General features: G+C 41.0%; 1 protein-coding gene across 1 annotated transcript; it reads left to right on the plus strand.

The window, feature by feature from the left end:
* The first annotated feature begins 2,109 nt into the window (after nucleotides 1-2,109).
* Nucleotides 2,110-15,785, plus strand: AKAP12 (A kinase (PRKA) anchor protein 12). The gene is made up of 3 exons (XM_009884056.1): nucleotides 2,110-2,131; nucleotides 9,234-13,078; nucleotides 13,851-15,785. The coding sequence occupies exons 1-3, from the start codon at nucleotides 2,110-2,112 to the stop codon at nucleotides 15,783-15,785; spliced, it is 5,802 nt and encodes a 1,933-aa protein (XP_009882358.1).
* Nucleotides 15,786-17,812: the final 2,027 nt, after the last annotated feature.

The raw sequence follows: 17,812 nt of genomic DNA on the forward strand, positions 1-17,812 counted from the left end.
TGGGGGGTAAACTGCTTTGGGCTCTTACGCGTTGGGGTTGGGTCGGGATGCTCTGTGGCAGCTGCATCAGGAATGCAGTGCAGAAGTGGGAACCGCAGCGGTGGGTTGTTGGGGCAGTGGCTGTTTCTTACAGCAGAGCCGGCACCTGCCCTCCCCAAAGCGGGGGAAAATTACGAAATACTTGAGGTGACAGTTTCAAGACGAATACTTTAGGGCAGACCGCTCCCGCTTGCCGGCGCTGCCGCCGCGGCAGGGGAAGGGCTGATTTATTCCTCTCTGTAGCATGAGATTCTCTCTCCCACCGGCTCCAAGGGAGCAGAGGGACTCTTGCTTATGTTTAATCCTGCCTTGTTTTGCTTTTAGTTCTTATTTCTCTTCTTTCTTTTTTCTCCTTTGCCTGCATTTGCATTTCGATACTCACTATTGCTGCTATGAGGGCTTGCAATAATTAAATGTTTTATCAGCGTTTTCTAAAGCACCTGGATGATTGCTGAAATGCCACCTTGTTTTAAAGTGGTCTCTTCAAAGCAGAGAACCTCATCTGTTTTTTGTTTTTTTTTTTCTCGCCGCTCATTAGCGCCTGGGCTGTGTGTGTGTGTGTGTGTGTGTGTGTGACATTTGGGGACTTAATGCTGCAGCAGTGCTGTGACTTGAAGTGGTCTGCGTGCCGGAGTGCTCCTCCGACTCTGCGAAATATTGTTTTACTGTAGGTATCTTCCCGGCAGCGCACGCGGAGTTAAAAGGTGCGGCTTAAATATTTTTATCACAACGTGAACAGTTTCCAAGTGAAGGATGCTGGAACTTGAAAAAAATTCCTTTTCGCCTCCGCTGGACGTTTGATGCGGTACTGGGAATACAGGGCTTTTATGACTGTGGAGATGCTCACTAGTTTTTCTCCTGCAGTACCAGAATCTAGTATCTGAAATTGAGGACCAGAAAGAAAACATAGTGACCGCATTGATGATGCTATTTTATGTCAGTCAAGCAATAAAATACCTTCAGAGCTAAGCATGGTGAAACTGAAGAATATGTAGACATTAGCATTGTTTATATGTTGTGAAAGTATTTGCGTGAGAGAAATGGAGCTGTTTCCCTGTTTTAATTATAATGAAGCAAAATCCAGAGGAGACGAACACTGTGGCGGGGGGTGCGCGTGTGTGTACATGCGTGTGCGGCGGCAGGATCCCAGCCCGGGGGATCGAAAACTCAATGCTGTGCGCATTGAAGTCTCGACGTCTTGTTTAAGAAAGTAGCGCGTGAGCCACTGAAGTGTGAGCGCTAACACCGTAGACTAATTGGGCTTTCTGAAAAGATAATAGTATTTGGAGGAACAAAGAATTAAAAGGAAAAAAGCATCTCGCACTGCTGATTTTCCACAAACTTGTGTCTTTCTCTGTGAAACAAAGTGGCATTATGAAGTTTAAATAAACAAACCCCGCCTTCCCCCCCCCCCACAATAACCAAATTTTGCATCAAAATTTCTCTCAGATAGATGATGTATGTTTTTAGCAATCTAGGCAATCTTTTTTTTATTTCATTGTATTAATAATTATTTAATTGCTTATATCTTATTTGCTAGAGCTAGTGAATGAATTCAACAAATAGTGGGGGTTTATTCATGCAACACACTTCAGCGTTACAATACATGTTGACAACAAAGCCTGTAGAAGTCTGGCTCCGTTTGGAGCTGACCCTGGGGAGGACTGTACGTGATTTGAATCAGTTAGTATGGGAGGAGATATCCTACCGCTGTTTACAATAGGGTTTTCATTAAACTCGATGTTTAATGAGCTTATCACATGCTGAGTCTTTTTCCTCAAGGGTTCTCTATTTTTTTATTTCCTTTTATTGTTAGTAATTAAAGGTTAAACTGTTTTTCAAAAGCAATCTCTTTATAGGGTTGCACAGTTTGATCGTTTGAGGTTTTCCTTATTTAATAATTCTTGCGGAAACTTGGATTTTCACTGCAGCGCAACTGCTTCTATAGTATGTTTTGCGAGAACTGCATCTAGCTGGTAGTACAAGTTGCCGTTTCTCTGAAGGGACAGAGTACCTCTCCTTATTGGTATGCGGGAGTGTCTTAAGCTATCCTGTGTCTAATTCGTGCAGATGCGTCTACGGCTCCTTTGTGGTGAGTTTGTCTGTAATGCTTATGTTGCTCTTCATGCAGTCGTTTTGATAAAGAGAATTTTCAATCTGTTTTTCATTGTGCATTTTCATTAATCATTTGGGGTTCTCAAAAATGTCCCAGCATTTACTGACCTGTATTGCTTATCCCATCCTTGTTCCTTGCGGAGCAAATTTTTATTTTTTTATTTATTTATTTTTCTTCCCCCCCTCTGAAATACCCCAAGTGCAAGTGTTGCATCTGTCTTCTGCTTGGGGAATACATTTTGTTTTACAAAGCGGAACCAAATCGCTAAATGTGAGACATGGACAGCTTGGGTAACCATGAAATTTCATAAATATTTGTAACATGCTGCTTTGGTTCCCAAGCAGAACAGCTGGGCTAGTTTCAGAGCAGTTTATTACTGTGAGTTCATTTAATGAAGAATCTTTAACTACAGTAACCATATATCCAAACCATCGCTAATGACCCTTCTGGTTTAAAAACAAATGAAACAATTTTAGAACAACTTCACTGTTTTTTGATTTTTAGTGCTGTTTCTTGAAACATTGAAATAGAAGAAGAAATATCTTAAGATCTTGAATGAATGAAATGTGTAATTTCCCTTGCTGGAATTTGAGAAGTTAGTCTCGGGGCTGGAGCAGACAAGCACAGCTAAAGCAAAAACTTCTAAAAATAAAAGGTTTGTGAGGAATGTTATAGCATCACAGCGGAAATGATTGTGCTTTCTTTTAAGTTACTTTCATATGAGGTTATGTATGATGTCCTTTTCTGGGGGTGTTGCTTTTGCTTTCTTAAGGGGCTCTAAGCCATTAAAAATTGCAGCTATTTTACAACATTTTCCTTTTTTTTGTTTTTAAAAACGGACCCAAAAGTATGTGACATTTTTAAACTTAACTCGTCAGTTGCCATCCAAGTACCAGAGAACTTAATGGTATTTGTTTTTAACGCTTTGTAAGAAGACCATTATTTGAAAGCCCATGAATCGTGTGTATGCATTGTGAAATTTAGTACGCAAAAATGTCTATGAATCCTCCCTCATTAATTATTCTGAAAGAAATCCCTCCCCACAATTAACACGACAAGTCAGTCTTTAGAAATAAGTGAGCGACTAGAACGGGGAAGGATGTGCTTTCCACTTCAGTGTACAAATACTTCTTTCATGGAAATAAATACTGTGAATAGGAGGGAAAGGAAGGAAGAAGTTGTGAAATATATTATCAAGAAGCAGCAGTGCCACAGACTTGAAACCTTGTAGTTAAATAAAAATAAATTGTTAGAAGGGTAACACCTGGACATATTTCTGCTTAATTTTGTTACTGAAAAGTGAGTGGGGTGTCTGTTTGATTTATTAAAACCAACCTCCTGAAATTTGAGGTCAAAAGAGTCAGGATTTGTGGTATAATATCCAATTCTTACACTCTAGCAATTAAAAAAAAGCAAGCTGTGCTTTTAGGTTTTCATTGCTAAGTATTAAATTTCATTAATTCCAAATGCCTGCCTAGTTCATTATAAATAAATCTGTTCATTATAATTTTTTCATAGATGCTGTCATTTCAGACTGCCTTGTTTTTTAATTATTACTTCTCAATTTTTATCAGTCTTTACTCTTTCTTGACTTTGCTGTTAAATGTTTCAACTAACAATAATTAGAAGAATTGTGCAGTTAAGGGAAAACTGAATTTAACAAATAAAAGCGTAGTCTTAGTATGAGGTGGACACTTGGTTCAAATTAATTTTTTTAATCACTTTCTCCTATTTCAGTGTCATTTGAGTTTTAGAGTGGTAGGTGTTTGGGGGGGGGTTGTGTGGGTTTTTTTGTGTGTGTTTGGTTTTTTTTAAATAGCTGTGGCAAATCTAGATACAATGGAGGCAAATGATTGAAAAATACCTCTTTAGCCTTATGGCTTCGGTGTTCGTTTATGTTCATGCAAACCTACTGATAGTATTGTGTATGTGACCGAAAGCACGATTTGGCCCTAAATACTTAAACATGGAATAAATGAAAACAGCCCAAAGTCCTCTGGAGCCTCTCGGTGGCCAGTGGAGTTTGCGAGGCGGGCGCTGGCTGTGTGTGACATCCATCTGAGAGATTGAGAATGTAGGGAATTCATGGAAAAACTCCAGCGCTGTGCTGCAAATCCTTAGGGGGAAAAGTCAACCAGCTCCAGATGTTGACATGGTTGACTGCGAGCACATGAAGTGCTGTGCATTTAACTCTTGCAGTCAGAATGCCTTTCTCTCTTTTTTTTTTTTTTTTTTTTTAACCCACTGGCAACTACTAGGGGAGAAATACATTTTCACTTCTAGAGACAGATGAGACGGTGGAAGCAGTTAAGTTGCACTGCTAACAGTGTCTATCAGCCTACTAAAACAGAAATGTTATTTATTCGTTTCATTTTTAATGGGATGGGACAGGAATTCAGTCATTCTGAAAACATTAATATTCCAACATCTGATCAGCGTACTTCTGATAAGAGAAATAAATTCTTACCGATGAAACTGAAATGGAGCACTTCTGATTTCCTAATGTTTGTTTCAGAATAAAACAAAACATTTGCAGTTATTAAAACACAAGCGGCACCTTGTTTCAATTAAAAATGTTTGAAAGCTTCACTGGTATGTAAGCAGTTAAAATAGAATTTCAGCTTTAGTTCTTAGCCATGGTGGATTTAAATAGCGAAGTGGATCAATTTTATGATATCACCTTTGTTTGTGTGGCTGCTTCTGGATGGATTTTTATTGTATTGTTTTCCTTGACTAGCACGTAGCCGGTGAAGTGCAGCCCTGCTCAGGACAGACCTAAAGGAATTGTATTTCTAGCAGTGTTTTACTGGATTTTTATTTTTTTTTTCCTGGGAGGTATTTTGATGAGGCTCTCCTGTGTTTCTTAAGGATGCTTTCAAATTCTATGAATTTGTTGAGAAAGTGTTAGTTGTCTTGCCAAAATAGCTGTGGTAGTGACACGCTACAGTACTCTGAACAACAATAACTTCTGTAAATAACTTCCAAAGCTTTCAAAGCAGAGTTACTCCTGGTCTGTTTTGCATTCAAGTGCGCTAGCAATGTTTGGGCACCAAGAATGTAATTAATAAAAACATCATTAAAGAATCCGTCTGCTAAATATAAAGTTCAGGGTGTACAGTTGACTTCTCAGGTCTTCTGTTTCTTTTGAGCCCCGCTGGATATAAACATGCTCTTTGGGGTATATCTTGTGAAAGGAAGACTTGGATATTGCACTGCAGGCTTGGCACAGAACAGCAGCAGCCTCCTGGCAGCAGGCAGGCAAATTCTTGAAGGGCATCTCTCTCATCAAATATTGAGGAAGGGCATCAGAAATTCAGTTTAAAAGACTCTTCCAGTGATTTAAATGGGAAAGACGCAGACAAAGTAGCGACTGGGAGCAATGGCAGCAGGTCACTTAACACAGAGCTTGGATGTCAGCTGGTACCTTGGGGGTGAAATACCTTCTGGACAGGTTAAATGTTTTTTGTTGTGGAATTGGAGGGTTAGTGCCTGGACTAAGGCTACAAGTATATCCACTGTGTGCTATAAGGGAGTGATGGAAGCGTGACATGTGTAGCATAGTTGCAGCTTTTCAGACTGGTATTAAAAGTACATGTTCAGTCAGTCAATAATTCTGTTAGTTTTTCCTTTTGCAGTTTATTCAATGAAGTATTGCAAGGTAGCATGTTTGCTGGACTCACGAGGAAGACGTAATTACTGTCAGCCTGATGTAACAGTTTTGAAAGCTTATCACTGTGCCTCTAAGCTTCGTGTTCTCTATTTTTATGATTGCATTTGCTATCTTAATACATACCCATACCTGCAGATTTTGTAAGAGTTATTCAGCTCTTCTCACCTGCAAAGCATTTTACAGATACTGAGTCTTTGTCTTAGGTTGTTATGAATGCATCAATTTATAACTAGAATAAGTGAATATCCTTTGAATGCTTATCATGAACATGAAGAAATGCCAATATACACTAGTCTTACATCTTATCTCTCACTCTGGAAACAGAATACCTCTCACTAGTCTTACAACTTATCTCTCACTTTGGAAATAGAATACCTCACTCGTTCATATTTTGTATCATTCCCCTTTTACAGTAATCCCGTTTACTTGTAAACCCCTGAAACTCCTCTTAAACACTAAATTTGTGTTCTAGGAATGAAATAAAAAAAAAAAGAGAAAGAAATGCAGCCTCTAGTGCAACTTTTTATTGTTATTTTTTATTAAACCAGGATTTTCAGAAGGGTAAGTGTGTGTTCCCAGGGTCTGTTTGCAAGAAGCAAGGGGAACCCATAGAAAGCTGTGTCTGTCTCTAGCTGCCCACCAGTTACAGAATCACAGAATGGTCAGGGTTGGGAGGGACCTCTGGAGATCACCTAGTCCAACCCCCCTGCCAGAGCAGGGTCACCTACAGCACGTTACACAGGACAGCGTCCAGGCGGGGTTTGAATGTCTCCAGAGTGGGAGACTCCACCATCTCTCTGGGCAGCCTGTGCCAGTGCTCCACTACCCTCACAGTAAAGAAGTTCCTTCTCATGTTAAGATGGAACTTCCTATGTTCAAGTTTATGCCCATTACCCCTCGTCCTATCACTGGGCACCACTGAAAAAGTTGCCTGCAATGAGTCACGAGTGTCTTTTGAACACTCCTCTGCTCCTCCTGCCTTCTTTCTTCTGGTCTTTCCCACTTAGACCCAGCATTCCCCATTGGCTCTCAGCCCCATTTTTTGCTCTACCTTTTGTCTCAGTGATGTCAGATAGAGACGGAGATTTCCATATGCCTAAGGGTAAGCACATTGGCGTTAATGCAGGACTGAGGAAGAACAGAAGGGAGATTCTATAGACCTTCTTTCCATCAGAGATGCTAAGAGGTCTGGCCCATGAAAAAAAATTCATTTATTGAGGTTTAAATTCATTGATTGAGGTTTAATTTCGTAGCTATTTCAGCCAGAAAAATACTTGTAGCATAGACAAAGGGAAGAAATATCACCTTCTTCACCCAGAAAAAAGCAAAGAGTTAATATACCTTTATCTATGCATATATCTGGAGTATATTAAAGATTATAGAGGATATTAAAGTTCCTGTTACTAAATAATTAAAAATATGTGATATGTACCCTAGTGTTTGAAGAAATGTCTCTGACTTTGTCAATTCCTGTTAAGCCATGATAAGTTTTCTGTTAAATTACATAGTTTTACAGAAGTGACAATTTCTTTCTGGACCTAAGAATAAATGAGCACAGATACAAAAGTGGTTCCTTGGTTTTATCCTTGTGTAGTCTCAGCGTACAATTACATAATGTTTGATTCGTAAGAGTCCAAAAATACTAATCAAATAAGCACTTCAGTTTTTCTTGGGTAACCGTCTTGAAATGACAAGAGGGTTCAGAAGTGTTCTTGCTGCTTCTAGCTGTGCTTACAGCCTTATTTCCCTTCACTGGCTGGAGTGTTCTTGCAGTAAGTTATTCTTGCTCGTACAGTGTTCTGGTGTTTGCAAGAGGTATATTACCAATGGACTAATAATCCTGGCTTCTTAAGAAAAATGTCCATTTCTTCTTACTGCGTTCCTTCACAAATTACTTGGTTTGAACATCTCTCTTTTACAATGTTCAGGGAGTTGGTGTGTTATCAGAGGTCAGACTTTTAAGTGAATTAGGAGTTAACAATTAAAGGAAATCATTTAAAACTGTTAGATAAAGGGAAAAATAAAAAACTGCTTGTGTCAACTGAGAGACAACAACCAGTAGGCTGCTGATAGTGAATATAAACATAATTTGCCCTCTACGTAGCTATTAGAAGGCAGTATACTTGTAGATTTAGTTTTGCTTATTATTTAGTTGTGTTTCAGCCTTACCTAGACTGCATTGTCCATGTGCTTATGAAGATGCCGTTCTTCTCAAAGGGGATGTAGGCAAGCAGAATCAAGGAAGCATCTAGGCTGGAAGGGACCTCTGGAGATCAGGTGGTCCTGCCCCTGTGCAAAGCAGGGCCAACTGCAGAGTTACATCTGACTTAAAAGATGGATCAAATAAAAAAATAAATCACTGGGGAATTCAATGATGCATCTACTTTTGAAAGCTGTGTCCTGTATGTCTTTGGGCATCAAAGTAGTACGGGTACAACTTGAAAGAAAGGGGCCATGCCTTCTCCCAAGACATCGCTGTTTAACATCAATGATTATTTCTTTTGTTGTCTTAGCATTCCAACAAGTTTGGTCAGAGAGAAGAGCATGCTCTTCTCTCATCTTCTACCCCCTACAAAATCAGGGGTCAAGAACAACATTAAACTGGGAATCCTGGCAGTATCCAAGCCCAAGAATCTTTTTGGTGTCTTGAATGTCCCATAGATTTTATGATTCATGATCTTTAAAACAAATCTGTTGTAATGGAACTTCTTTGGGGGTTACAGGTTTTCAGAAAAACAGGAAATTTCCCATGGGCATTTTTACACCTTACTATTCTTCTGGGACGGAGCTGTAAAATGAGCTTTTCTTTTCTTGTTATCATTTTAGGTCAACACACTTTAATTTTTTTTTTCCTTTTCCCTTGGGTCTCTCTGCAGGGGCTTTCATTTTCTATTCACTGAGCTTTGCTTCAAGAATAATTACATGTATTGTTCTGTATATTCTTTGAGTAATGATAGGATAGAACAAATTTTTTTTTTCTCACAAAAGTTTGCCTTAAAGTAAAACAAACAACAAAAAAAAAACCCCAAATAGATGGCCAAAAAACCCCACCCTCCTAAAAAATGCAACAAAAATCCTTAAAAAAAAAAAAAAAAAAAAAAGAGAGAGAGAGAATGTGAGACTATAAGCTCAGAAGGTGCATTTGCAAATAAACTTTGGAAAGACCCATGATATGAGAAAGGAAAGGAATTATAACCCTAGAACAAAAGCCATTCCTAAAAAAAATCATAGTGGCACATAGGGGAGGCACACAAATAATAGAACATGTCTGTTTAGGAATGTCTGATAAAAATGGAAGAAAAACCTATTTATATAAAGGTATAATATAACATCAAATTGAGAAGGGAACTAACTCCTTTTCTTTTCTTTTGTTGTTTTTGGTTTGGTGTTTTGTTTTTTTTTAAACAGTTGGACAGACAGAACATTCCAGTGTAACTTTGAAGGAAGACACTGAAGCTATGGAGACAAGTCCGTCTGACTCAAGCACCAAGGACACTGTAGATATGGAGAAGGAGGATGCTCATACAGTTAAACAATTGCCGTCTTTGGAAGAAGACGCAGAAGACCACGCATCTGAGCCACAGTCTTATGATCTGGGTTTTAAAAAGGTTTTTAAATTTGTTGGATTCAGATTCACAGTAAAGAAGGAAAAGACAGGAAAATCAGAACCAGTTCAACTGCTTACCGTAAAAAAAGAAACACAAGTCCCTGAAGGAGCTGATGATCAAAAAGAAGTCAGCTCAGAAGAAACAGCGATGCCTGAGGATGCACTGTCTGCAGAAGACAATACCAAAGACGCACTGAAAAATGAAAAAACAGAAGATGAATCTCCTAAAACACCAGAAGCAAATGAGATTTGTTCTCAGTCAACTGCCTTAGCCACTGAAACTGCATCACCATTAAGAAAATTTTTTACTCAGGGATGGACTGGATTTAGAAAAAAGAAGAGTTTTAGGAAGCCTAAAGAAGATGAACTACAGTCTCCTACAAAAGAAGAGGAGCAAGAAAAAGAGGGGGCAACATTAACAGCTGAAACCATTGAAAAGGAGGAGAAATCTGAGTTTGAGAAGCAAGATGAAGAAAAAAATGTGACAGCAGTAACTATTGAAGCGCATGAGAAGGAGCAAAGTGAAGGTGAAAAGCAGGAGTCAGAAAAGACTGGGGCAGCCATAGGAGTTGAAGCATGTGAGAAGCAAGAGCTAATCAAGCATCATGAGCAGGGACAAAAAGAGGATGTAGCAGCAGCAGTTGTTAAAGAAAGTGTGAAGGAGGAAAAAGCTGAAGAAGATGGTCAAGAAAGGAAACTGGTGGAAGTCTCGGAAGATCTTGGTAAAAAGGAAGAAAAAACTGAAGAAGGAGAGAATGAAAGTGAGGTGACAGAGAGACCACTAAAAACAAGGTCTGTGGTACCTGTTATCACTGACAGTGTGAATGGAGAATTGAAAACATCCTCAGAAGTCCCACCTGTGGGAGAAAAAACAGAATCAACTGGAGTCAAGTGTGAAATAGAGGACAGAACTGAAATATCTTCTGAAGAGAAACTCGAAGCAGGTTCCTTGGCAATTGAAATTTCTAGTGAACAGCTTAAAAAATCTGAAGGAAGACAAGGAAATAAACCTGCTCCCCTGGGGGAAGAAACATTTGATGAAAAAACAGAGGAAGCAGAAATGAAAATGCCAGCCCCATCAGAAGATATCACTGGAAAGTTAGACGCACAAGGAGAAGGACAAGATAGAACCACAGAGAAGAAAGAAAGCAAAGAACATGAGACAAAACTGAGTCTGGGTGCTCCTGGATTGAAGTCGCTTTCTACTTCTGAACATTCAGTTGACACGGAGGATGATCAGCAGTCAGTCAGACCCACTGATGAAGGTCTACAGGGAAAAACCGGCATAGTTATGACTGATACTATTAAACCAGATGAAATAACCACAGAAATAACTCCTGAAGAGGCAGCAGGAAAGAGGCCTCCAGAAGGTATCACAAATGAAGCTGAATTACTGTCTTCTCAAGAAAAAACGAAACTACCAGGCAGCCCTTTAAAGAAACTGTTTACGGGTACTGGATTAAAAAAACTGTCTGGAAAGAAGCATAAAGGTAAAAGAGAAGAATCTAAGTTAGGGGAGCAGGGTGAACCAATTCAGCACTTATCAGATTCCCCAGATAGCCAGGAGGAACAAAAGGGGGAGAGCTCTGCTTCTTCTCCTGAGGAGATGAATGAAATTCCTTCTTTGGAAAAATCTGTAGATGGAATGCAGGTCACTGAAAATGAAGATGCTGCAATTTCAGACGTGGAACGAAAAAGAGAAAGTGTTACACCCTGGGCATCGTTTAAAAAGATGGTGACTCCCAAGAAACGTGTCAGAAGACCTTCTGAAAGCGATAAAGAAGAAGAAATTGATAAGACAAAGAGTGCTGCAGTGTCTGCAACTGAAAATGCTGTTGAGGAAAATCAGGGAGAATTGAAAGAGAATGGGATGGACCAGAAACCAGAGAAAGCCACAGAAGAGCCCAAAAGAAAGGTTGACACATCTGTGTCCTGGGAAGCTTTTATATGTGTAGGCTCTTCAAAGAAGAGAGCCAGGAAATCATCATCATCTGATGAAGAAACTGAACATAAGCTTGGTCAAGAAAGCCAAAAAGCAGAAGAACCTGGACAGAGCAAAGAAACAACAACAGATGCAATTCTTACTAGTTCTCAAGAGAGTGATCAAGGACAAGGGAATTCTTCCCCAGAACAAGCTGGAAGCCCATCTGAAGGTGAAGGTATTTCAACATGGGAATCATTTAAAAGGTTAGTCACTCCAAGAAGGAAATCCAAAACCCGAATGGAAGAGAGAACTGAAGACTCTGTTGCAGGATCTAGCCTGGAGCATTCAACATCAGATGGTGAGCCTGGAAAAGATGAATCGTGGGTTCCATTTAGAAAACTGATGCCTGGGCGTAGGAAGAAAAAGTCAGATGGGAAACCAGAACCAGCTCATCTTAAGCAAGCAAGAGAAGACATGGCGGAAACAAATGAAGAAGATTCCGATATTCCAGCTGTTGTTCCTTTATCTGAATACGAAGCAGCAGAGCAGGAGAAAATTGAAGCCCAAAAAGCGAAAGATGCTGAAGCGATGAGAGAACGAACCTCAGAGGAAGAGAGAGCGGAAAAATTAGAGGAGACCCTAAGAATTGAGCAAGGACATGAAGGGCTGGTACATGCAGTTACTGTTACCGTTGTGGAAGGGGAAAGGGCGATTACCAGTATTGAAGAAAGGTCACCATCTTGGATATCTGCTGCTCTGACAGAGTGCATTGAGCAGGCAAAAGAGGAGGAAGAAAAAGAAACTGAGAAAACATTTGAATCAAATGTTATTGTGGAAGAAGCAGTCATAGCTGCTGAGACAGTGCCAGAGGCGAGAAAGGATACAAGTGATGACGCCACAACGAGCGAGCTAGAGCTAACCTCAGAAGCAGTGACAGCTCTGGAGGAGACAGCAGAAGCTTCCTGTGCTGAAGAAACAATGGAAGTGTCCCTTGCTGAGGAGACAACTGAGATGGTTTCTGCTGTTTCACAGTTGTTAGAAACCCCAGATACTACAGAGGAAGTTACACCCGTACAAGAAGTAGAGGCCACTGAACAAAATTTGAAAGAATTAGACAAACAGACACAAAAAGTTCTCCATGAAGTTGCTGAAAGAGTAAAGTCAGCAGATGTAGCCCAGCTGGTTAGTGAAAGAACTATGACAGCAACTGTAATTACGACAGTGCAAGGAATTGAGTCAGAAGTGAAAGATGATACTGAAGATGAGAAAGTTGTAGATCAGGAAACTGTTTTGCTTGAACAGTCCTTGGAAAAAGAAGAACACAAGGAGGATGACCTCCAGGCCCTGGGAAGTGCAGGGAGCACTCAGGGCCAAACTGGAGTTGAAGAGAATGTTCTACAGGAAGGTTCAGAGAGATGTGAAATATCTGCTGCAACAGAAGAAAGCACAGAAGGATGTGAAAAAGTAAATGCATTGAGAGATGAAAGCCAGTGGGAGGTATGTGAAGAACCAGTTGTAGAAGACCATGAAGAAATATCTGAAGTTCAGAGAACAGTAGAGGAACCTTCATCACAAGACAGAGACTTTCACATTATCAAAGCAGTCACTCCCAAAGAAGAGTCGTTTGCAAAGCAGGAGCCTTCAGAACAAGAGAAACTGCCTGTAGCAGATTTGACGGTAGATGAGACAAGAGATGAATGTATTCCGCAAGTGCAGACTGCAGTAAGTATTACATATAACACAAAGGTTCATCGGTCAAACAAAAAAATCAGTAAGCGTTAAATACTATACCTAATTTAGAACCAGGTTGTGGTAATATTACTGTCAAGGACTTTCTTTGTGCAGCCTGAGGCAAGTGAAGTTTGTTTCTAATAGACACACAGATGTCCAGATGCAGCAGCCACTGAGGCGTGTAGGCAGTGAGGTGGATACAATTCCTGCAGAAATGGGGTGGGAGATGGTGTGTGTGAATCAGAAGGTGCTGAAACAATTGCTATTAGAGCTCCTGCACAGTACAGTGTGACTGAAGATATTGTATGAAAGCATGCGATACATATGTGATCCATATGGTACCATACATAGCAGATGGTATCTTCAGTCGTAGGCAGAGGTACAACTGTAGCTGAGCTACTTTTGCAAAGGGGGGTAATGAAATGACACCACTAATCTCCAGCTGTAAATATGCAGGAGTTATCGTGGCTGTTGTGTTCTTACCTTCTTCCCTACCTCCCCACTGTGTTCTTGGCTTAGTCTTTGTTACAACTGCTGCCTGTTGTCCCTTGCTTTAGGCTGCCCTTTGTTAAATGAGCTGTGTGTTCTGAGGAACTGAACACAAGCTGGGATCTTGGTAACCCACTAATCTATGTCATCACCTCGCGATTTTCCCATAACCCTCCTCCTCCTGGTCGTTTCTTCTGGTGCTTCTTCACCCAGAACATTGCTGGTCACTCCCTGCTTGTACCCTTTTTCACAGGTGTGTTGTAATTCTCCACAGATGCAGGACAAGACAGAGGATGAAACCTTTACCTTGGAGCTTACAGCTGAAGAGCCTGTGCAGCTTGAAGGAGAGGACAAAACCCTCACTGTGGGACCAGAGTGCACAGAAGCAGCTGTCACTGTCCCTGCTAGACCTGAAAGACAAGATGAAATTGCTGACTTGGACTCACAAGAGCAAGCTTGTACTAAAGGGGTTCCTAGCAGGGCACCTGCCCAGGGAGAGGAAAAAGAAGATGATACTGTGTTCCTTGGAGTAAAAAGCACAGAAGACACTGTTACTGACATTCCTCTGCAGAATGAGGTAAAAACCTCTGCCCCTCCTTCAAAAGCAATCGGCTCAGAAGCAGCTGCAGATGCTGAGCGGAGTGTGAGGGACGGGGCTGGCAGGCAGATTACAGGAGAAGATTCTGTGCCCATCCTAGAGCCACAACACAGAGAAAAAAGAATTGAAACCCCTTCCCGGAGTGATGAAACTGAAGGTGGCAAAATGGAAGATGCTATGCTTGAAACTGAAACATGCGTAGAGAGTGATACCACTGTCACTGAGGCTCCCACACAGATTGAAGCAGACAGCGTATCTAATGTAGCATCGGCATGCCCAGGTATTACTGAAAAGGGAAGCACTGTCCTCACTGACGTAAGTCCTAAGAAATGTGAAATGCTAAGCAGCTTAGCTGAAGAAGAGACTGTGGAAAAAGAGCAAGAACTTGTAGAAACCCCCAACTGTCAAGACTTTCAGAAAGAAGATAACAAAAATGAGCAATCGATGGAAAGAGCCAAAGAAGTATTTGAATCTGGAAAATGGGAAGCTGTGAGAGGTGATGAATGTTCAACTGCTGTTCAGCAAGAGGTTTTAACTGTGCAAGAGGAAGGCTCTGGCTCAGCCTTCCTACAAGCTGAAAGCTTGGAGGCTCTGAAAGTGCCTGTAGCAGCTGCAGCAGTTGAAGAGCATGTCATGGCAGCCAAAACTGTACAGCCCTTGGCAACCACACCAGAGCAAAAAATGGCTTCTGAAGAGGTCCCGGTTACTACTGTTGACTGTTCAGACTGTGGGACTGCAGAGCTTGGCAGTGCAGAAGCACCTGAGCCTCAAGTAACTCCTGCTTCCGTGAATGGAATATTAGAGGAGCAAGAGGGGCTGCAGAGTACAGGGCAACCCAAACAAAATGGTATTCCTCTAAGTGACAGTCTGTCTCTCACCCACATGGAATTTGAGAAGGATGTTCAGTCTGTGACTATAGAGTCCCAGAGTACAAAAATTGTATTGAATGCCATTCACACGGCTGTTCACAAACTCGCAGAAACAGAGGAGTCAGCTGCCTTTGAGTCAGAGCAGCGCATTAAGTCCATAGGGAAAAGCCCATCGGATACAAATATACCTGAGCTTCTGAAAAGTACACAGATGGATCATCAACTTCCAGTAAAAGAGGAAGAAATATGGAGTAAAGAACAAGAGCTCCAGCAATCGGGAATAGTGAAAACTGCTACCTTAACAGAGCCTGCAGAAATTCTTGCAACTGTAGAAAAAACAAAAGACATGCTGTTAACTTCTGAGGTGCTGAAAGATGGACAAAGTCAGAATTCTTTAACAATTGTGACTAGCTCTGAAGACGTTTCAAGGGAAAGTGTGAGACTTCAGAAATGCGCACTAGAACAAAGTACTTCAGAAGATTCAACCAAAGACCCCCTAGACATACACCCACCAAAATTAAGGGAAAAAGAGGTTGGGCAGGTTATGGAAATCCCAGACCAACATACAGGTCAGCAAATGTGCAGAGAAAATGAGGAAGGACAACATCAGCTGCCAGTGGAAGATGGGAGAACACAGACATGGGAGGATGATAGTTGCCAAGAAGGAACATCTTGTGATAGTCCACAAAGTCAGAACTTAGTGGCTCCTGAGGCCTTGAATGTAAGTAGCCTTTTTAGCTAGCAATTTCTTTTTTTTCCAAAATAGTTTTGAGGGTCTCTAAAACTCTTGTGTCTCTATTTTATTTATTTATTTATTTATTTTATTCTGGTGAAGGGCAACTGCTCCCCAGTTTAACAACCAACAGGCCACAGGTTTTTTTTGTCTGTTTGTTTGTTTTTTCCTTCTCACTTTACTGCTTCTCTCTTTGGCTACTCAACACCTTGTTTCTTTTCTGTACAGCTACCCTCACTTTAATGGCCTTTGACTTGGCCTGTAGTTTATGGTGATATTTCTGGGAGGTAGAAAAGGTGTATGGCACTTGTATGGCACATGTTTAATATATGGGATTTAATCTGCAAACATGCTTCCTCTCTAACAAAGCTCTTTTTGAAATTCTAAAGGATGTGAGTGTTGCCTTCCATGGTAAACCTGGAGTGCCTTATGTACCAAAGTTCTCTGCACTTCAGTGAAATCTCAATCAGAAGTGATAGGGTACAGTCTTGCCCTAGGATGTTTACTGCACTTGCTTAACTAAGTCATGAGACCTTTATCTCTATCTTTGAGAACTGCTTGGGGAAAATAAGATATTCTTGAGAGAGCAAGTTGTCATTAATAAAGCTTTTTCACTGTTGAATTTCTTTCAGATGTGCTAAGCATCCACATGGTATTTGGAGAGATGACAGTCTTAGACAACAATTGACAATCCTGCGACAGAACCAGGAGCTTTATTCACTACCCTTTATTCTTGGATGCTAACATCTGCTCTTTTGAAGACCTCACCTTTTTTTGTCATTTCTATTAAAAAAACAATGCCTTTAATGTTGGTTATATCCAACATGTGTTCCATTTGAAGGTCATTTGCCTCTGCCCAAAATAATACCATTTAGACTGGAGATACACAACTGAGTGAATGGACAGACCACTAAAATTTGTACCACAGTTATTACTGTCCCCTCACTTAACACGTGTCCTGTCTGTCCCATCTCCTTGAATCTCTTCACTCATCCCTGAATCCCCCTACCTTCTTCTGCAGTCTCCCTTATCCCCCCCATCTTCCGTAGCTGCCTTGATTTGACCTATGAGTGGCTGTAGATGCTGCTCAACTTGTGTGTGAGGGGGAAGAGGAGGGCTGACTGATGAGAACGTGAGACTTCTGGCCAAGTAGCAGATGTGTCTTTATCAAACAGCAGGAACTGGATCACGCACAAATTCTTGAGCAAGGTGCTCAAGATTGCTTCCTTTCAGTCCCATTCAGGTATCGCTATCCGTCCTTCAGTTGTATTTGTGCAGGCCTGGTTTAGTCAGAAATCACTTCTACAGTGTAGCTTGAAAGGAAATTGAGAATACCTTTCTCCTGTTGTTCCAGACTTCAGGTCTCAGGACTGGACTGTAATGTGTTGAATATTTATATGTATGTCTTAAACCCAGTTCTGATTTTAATGTAGAGCTATGATACTTCTGTACTATTTAGGCGTACCCTTAAATGAATTTTTTAGAGTAGTCTAGAGAGGAAATCGGTAACGTTGGAGCGGAAATTGATAACATGTAGTTTCCTATTTATTGTTCCAGGTTTTTCCCCTTGTAAAATCTCTCAAAAACTTGGCTGTCTTGCTTTGAATATTTATATGTATATCCTAAACCCAGTTCTGATTTTAGTGTAGAACTATGATATTTCTAAAGACAAAAGGAGAGCCCTGACCTGTGTCAGATCCACCAACCACTTCTACTGGCAGTCCTCCCTGGTTTCTGAGAACCCTCCAGACTTACCATTTCCCTGCCATCTTCCTCAAGTAGCAGCCCCAGCGGTACCACAACCCTCAAATCACACCCCTCTTATTCCAGAGTCTGCTTATTTCTGGCCACTGCCCCATCCAACCCCAAGCCTGTACCTACACCATCTAATGTCCTTCCTGCATACAAGCTTCCTCCTTTCCCAGCCCCTGGCTGAACCTTTTTCCCACCACAGCATTTTCTGAAATGTTCCCCCCTCCTATCATTTCCCTGTCTTCACTGGGGCTGGGAGTAGGAAGGGGAGGGTAAGGGCTTGA

The sequence above is a fragment of the Charadrius vociferus genome, unplaced genomic scaffold (genome assembly GCF_000708025.1).
Source record: "Charadrius vociferus isolate BGI_N301 unplaced genomic scaffold, ASM70802v2 scaffold494, whole genome shotgun sequence".
NCBI classification, from domain to species: Eukaryota; Metazoa; Chordata; class Aves; order Charadriiformes; family Charadriidae; genus Charadrius; species Charadrius vociferus.

Coding starts and splice junctions, on each gene's coding strand:
- AKAP12 (XM_009884056.1), top strand. CDS start 2,110: ATGCGTCTACGGCTCCTTTGTG. Junction 2,132..9,233: donor GCGTCTACGGCTCCTTTGTG/GTGAGTTTGTCT, acceptor TTTTTTAAACAG/TTGGACAGACAGAACATTCC. Junction 13,079..13,850: donor TTCCGCAAGTGCAGACTGCA/GTAAGTATTACA, acceptor AATTCTCCACAG/ATGCAGGACAAGACAGAGGA.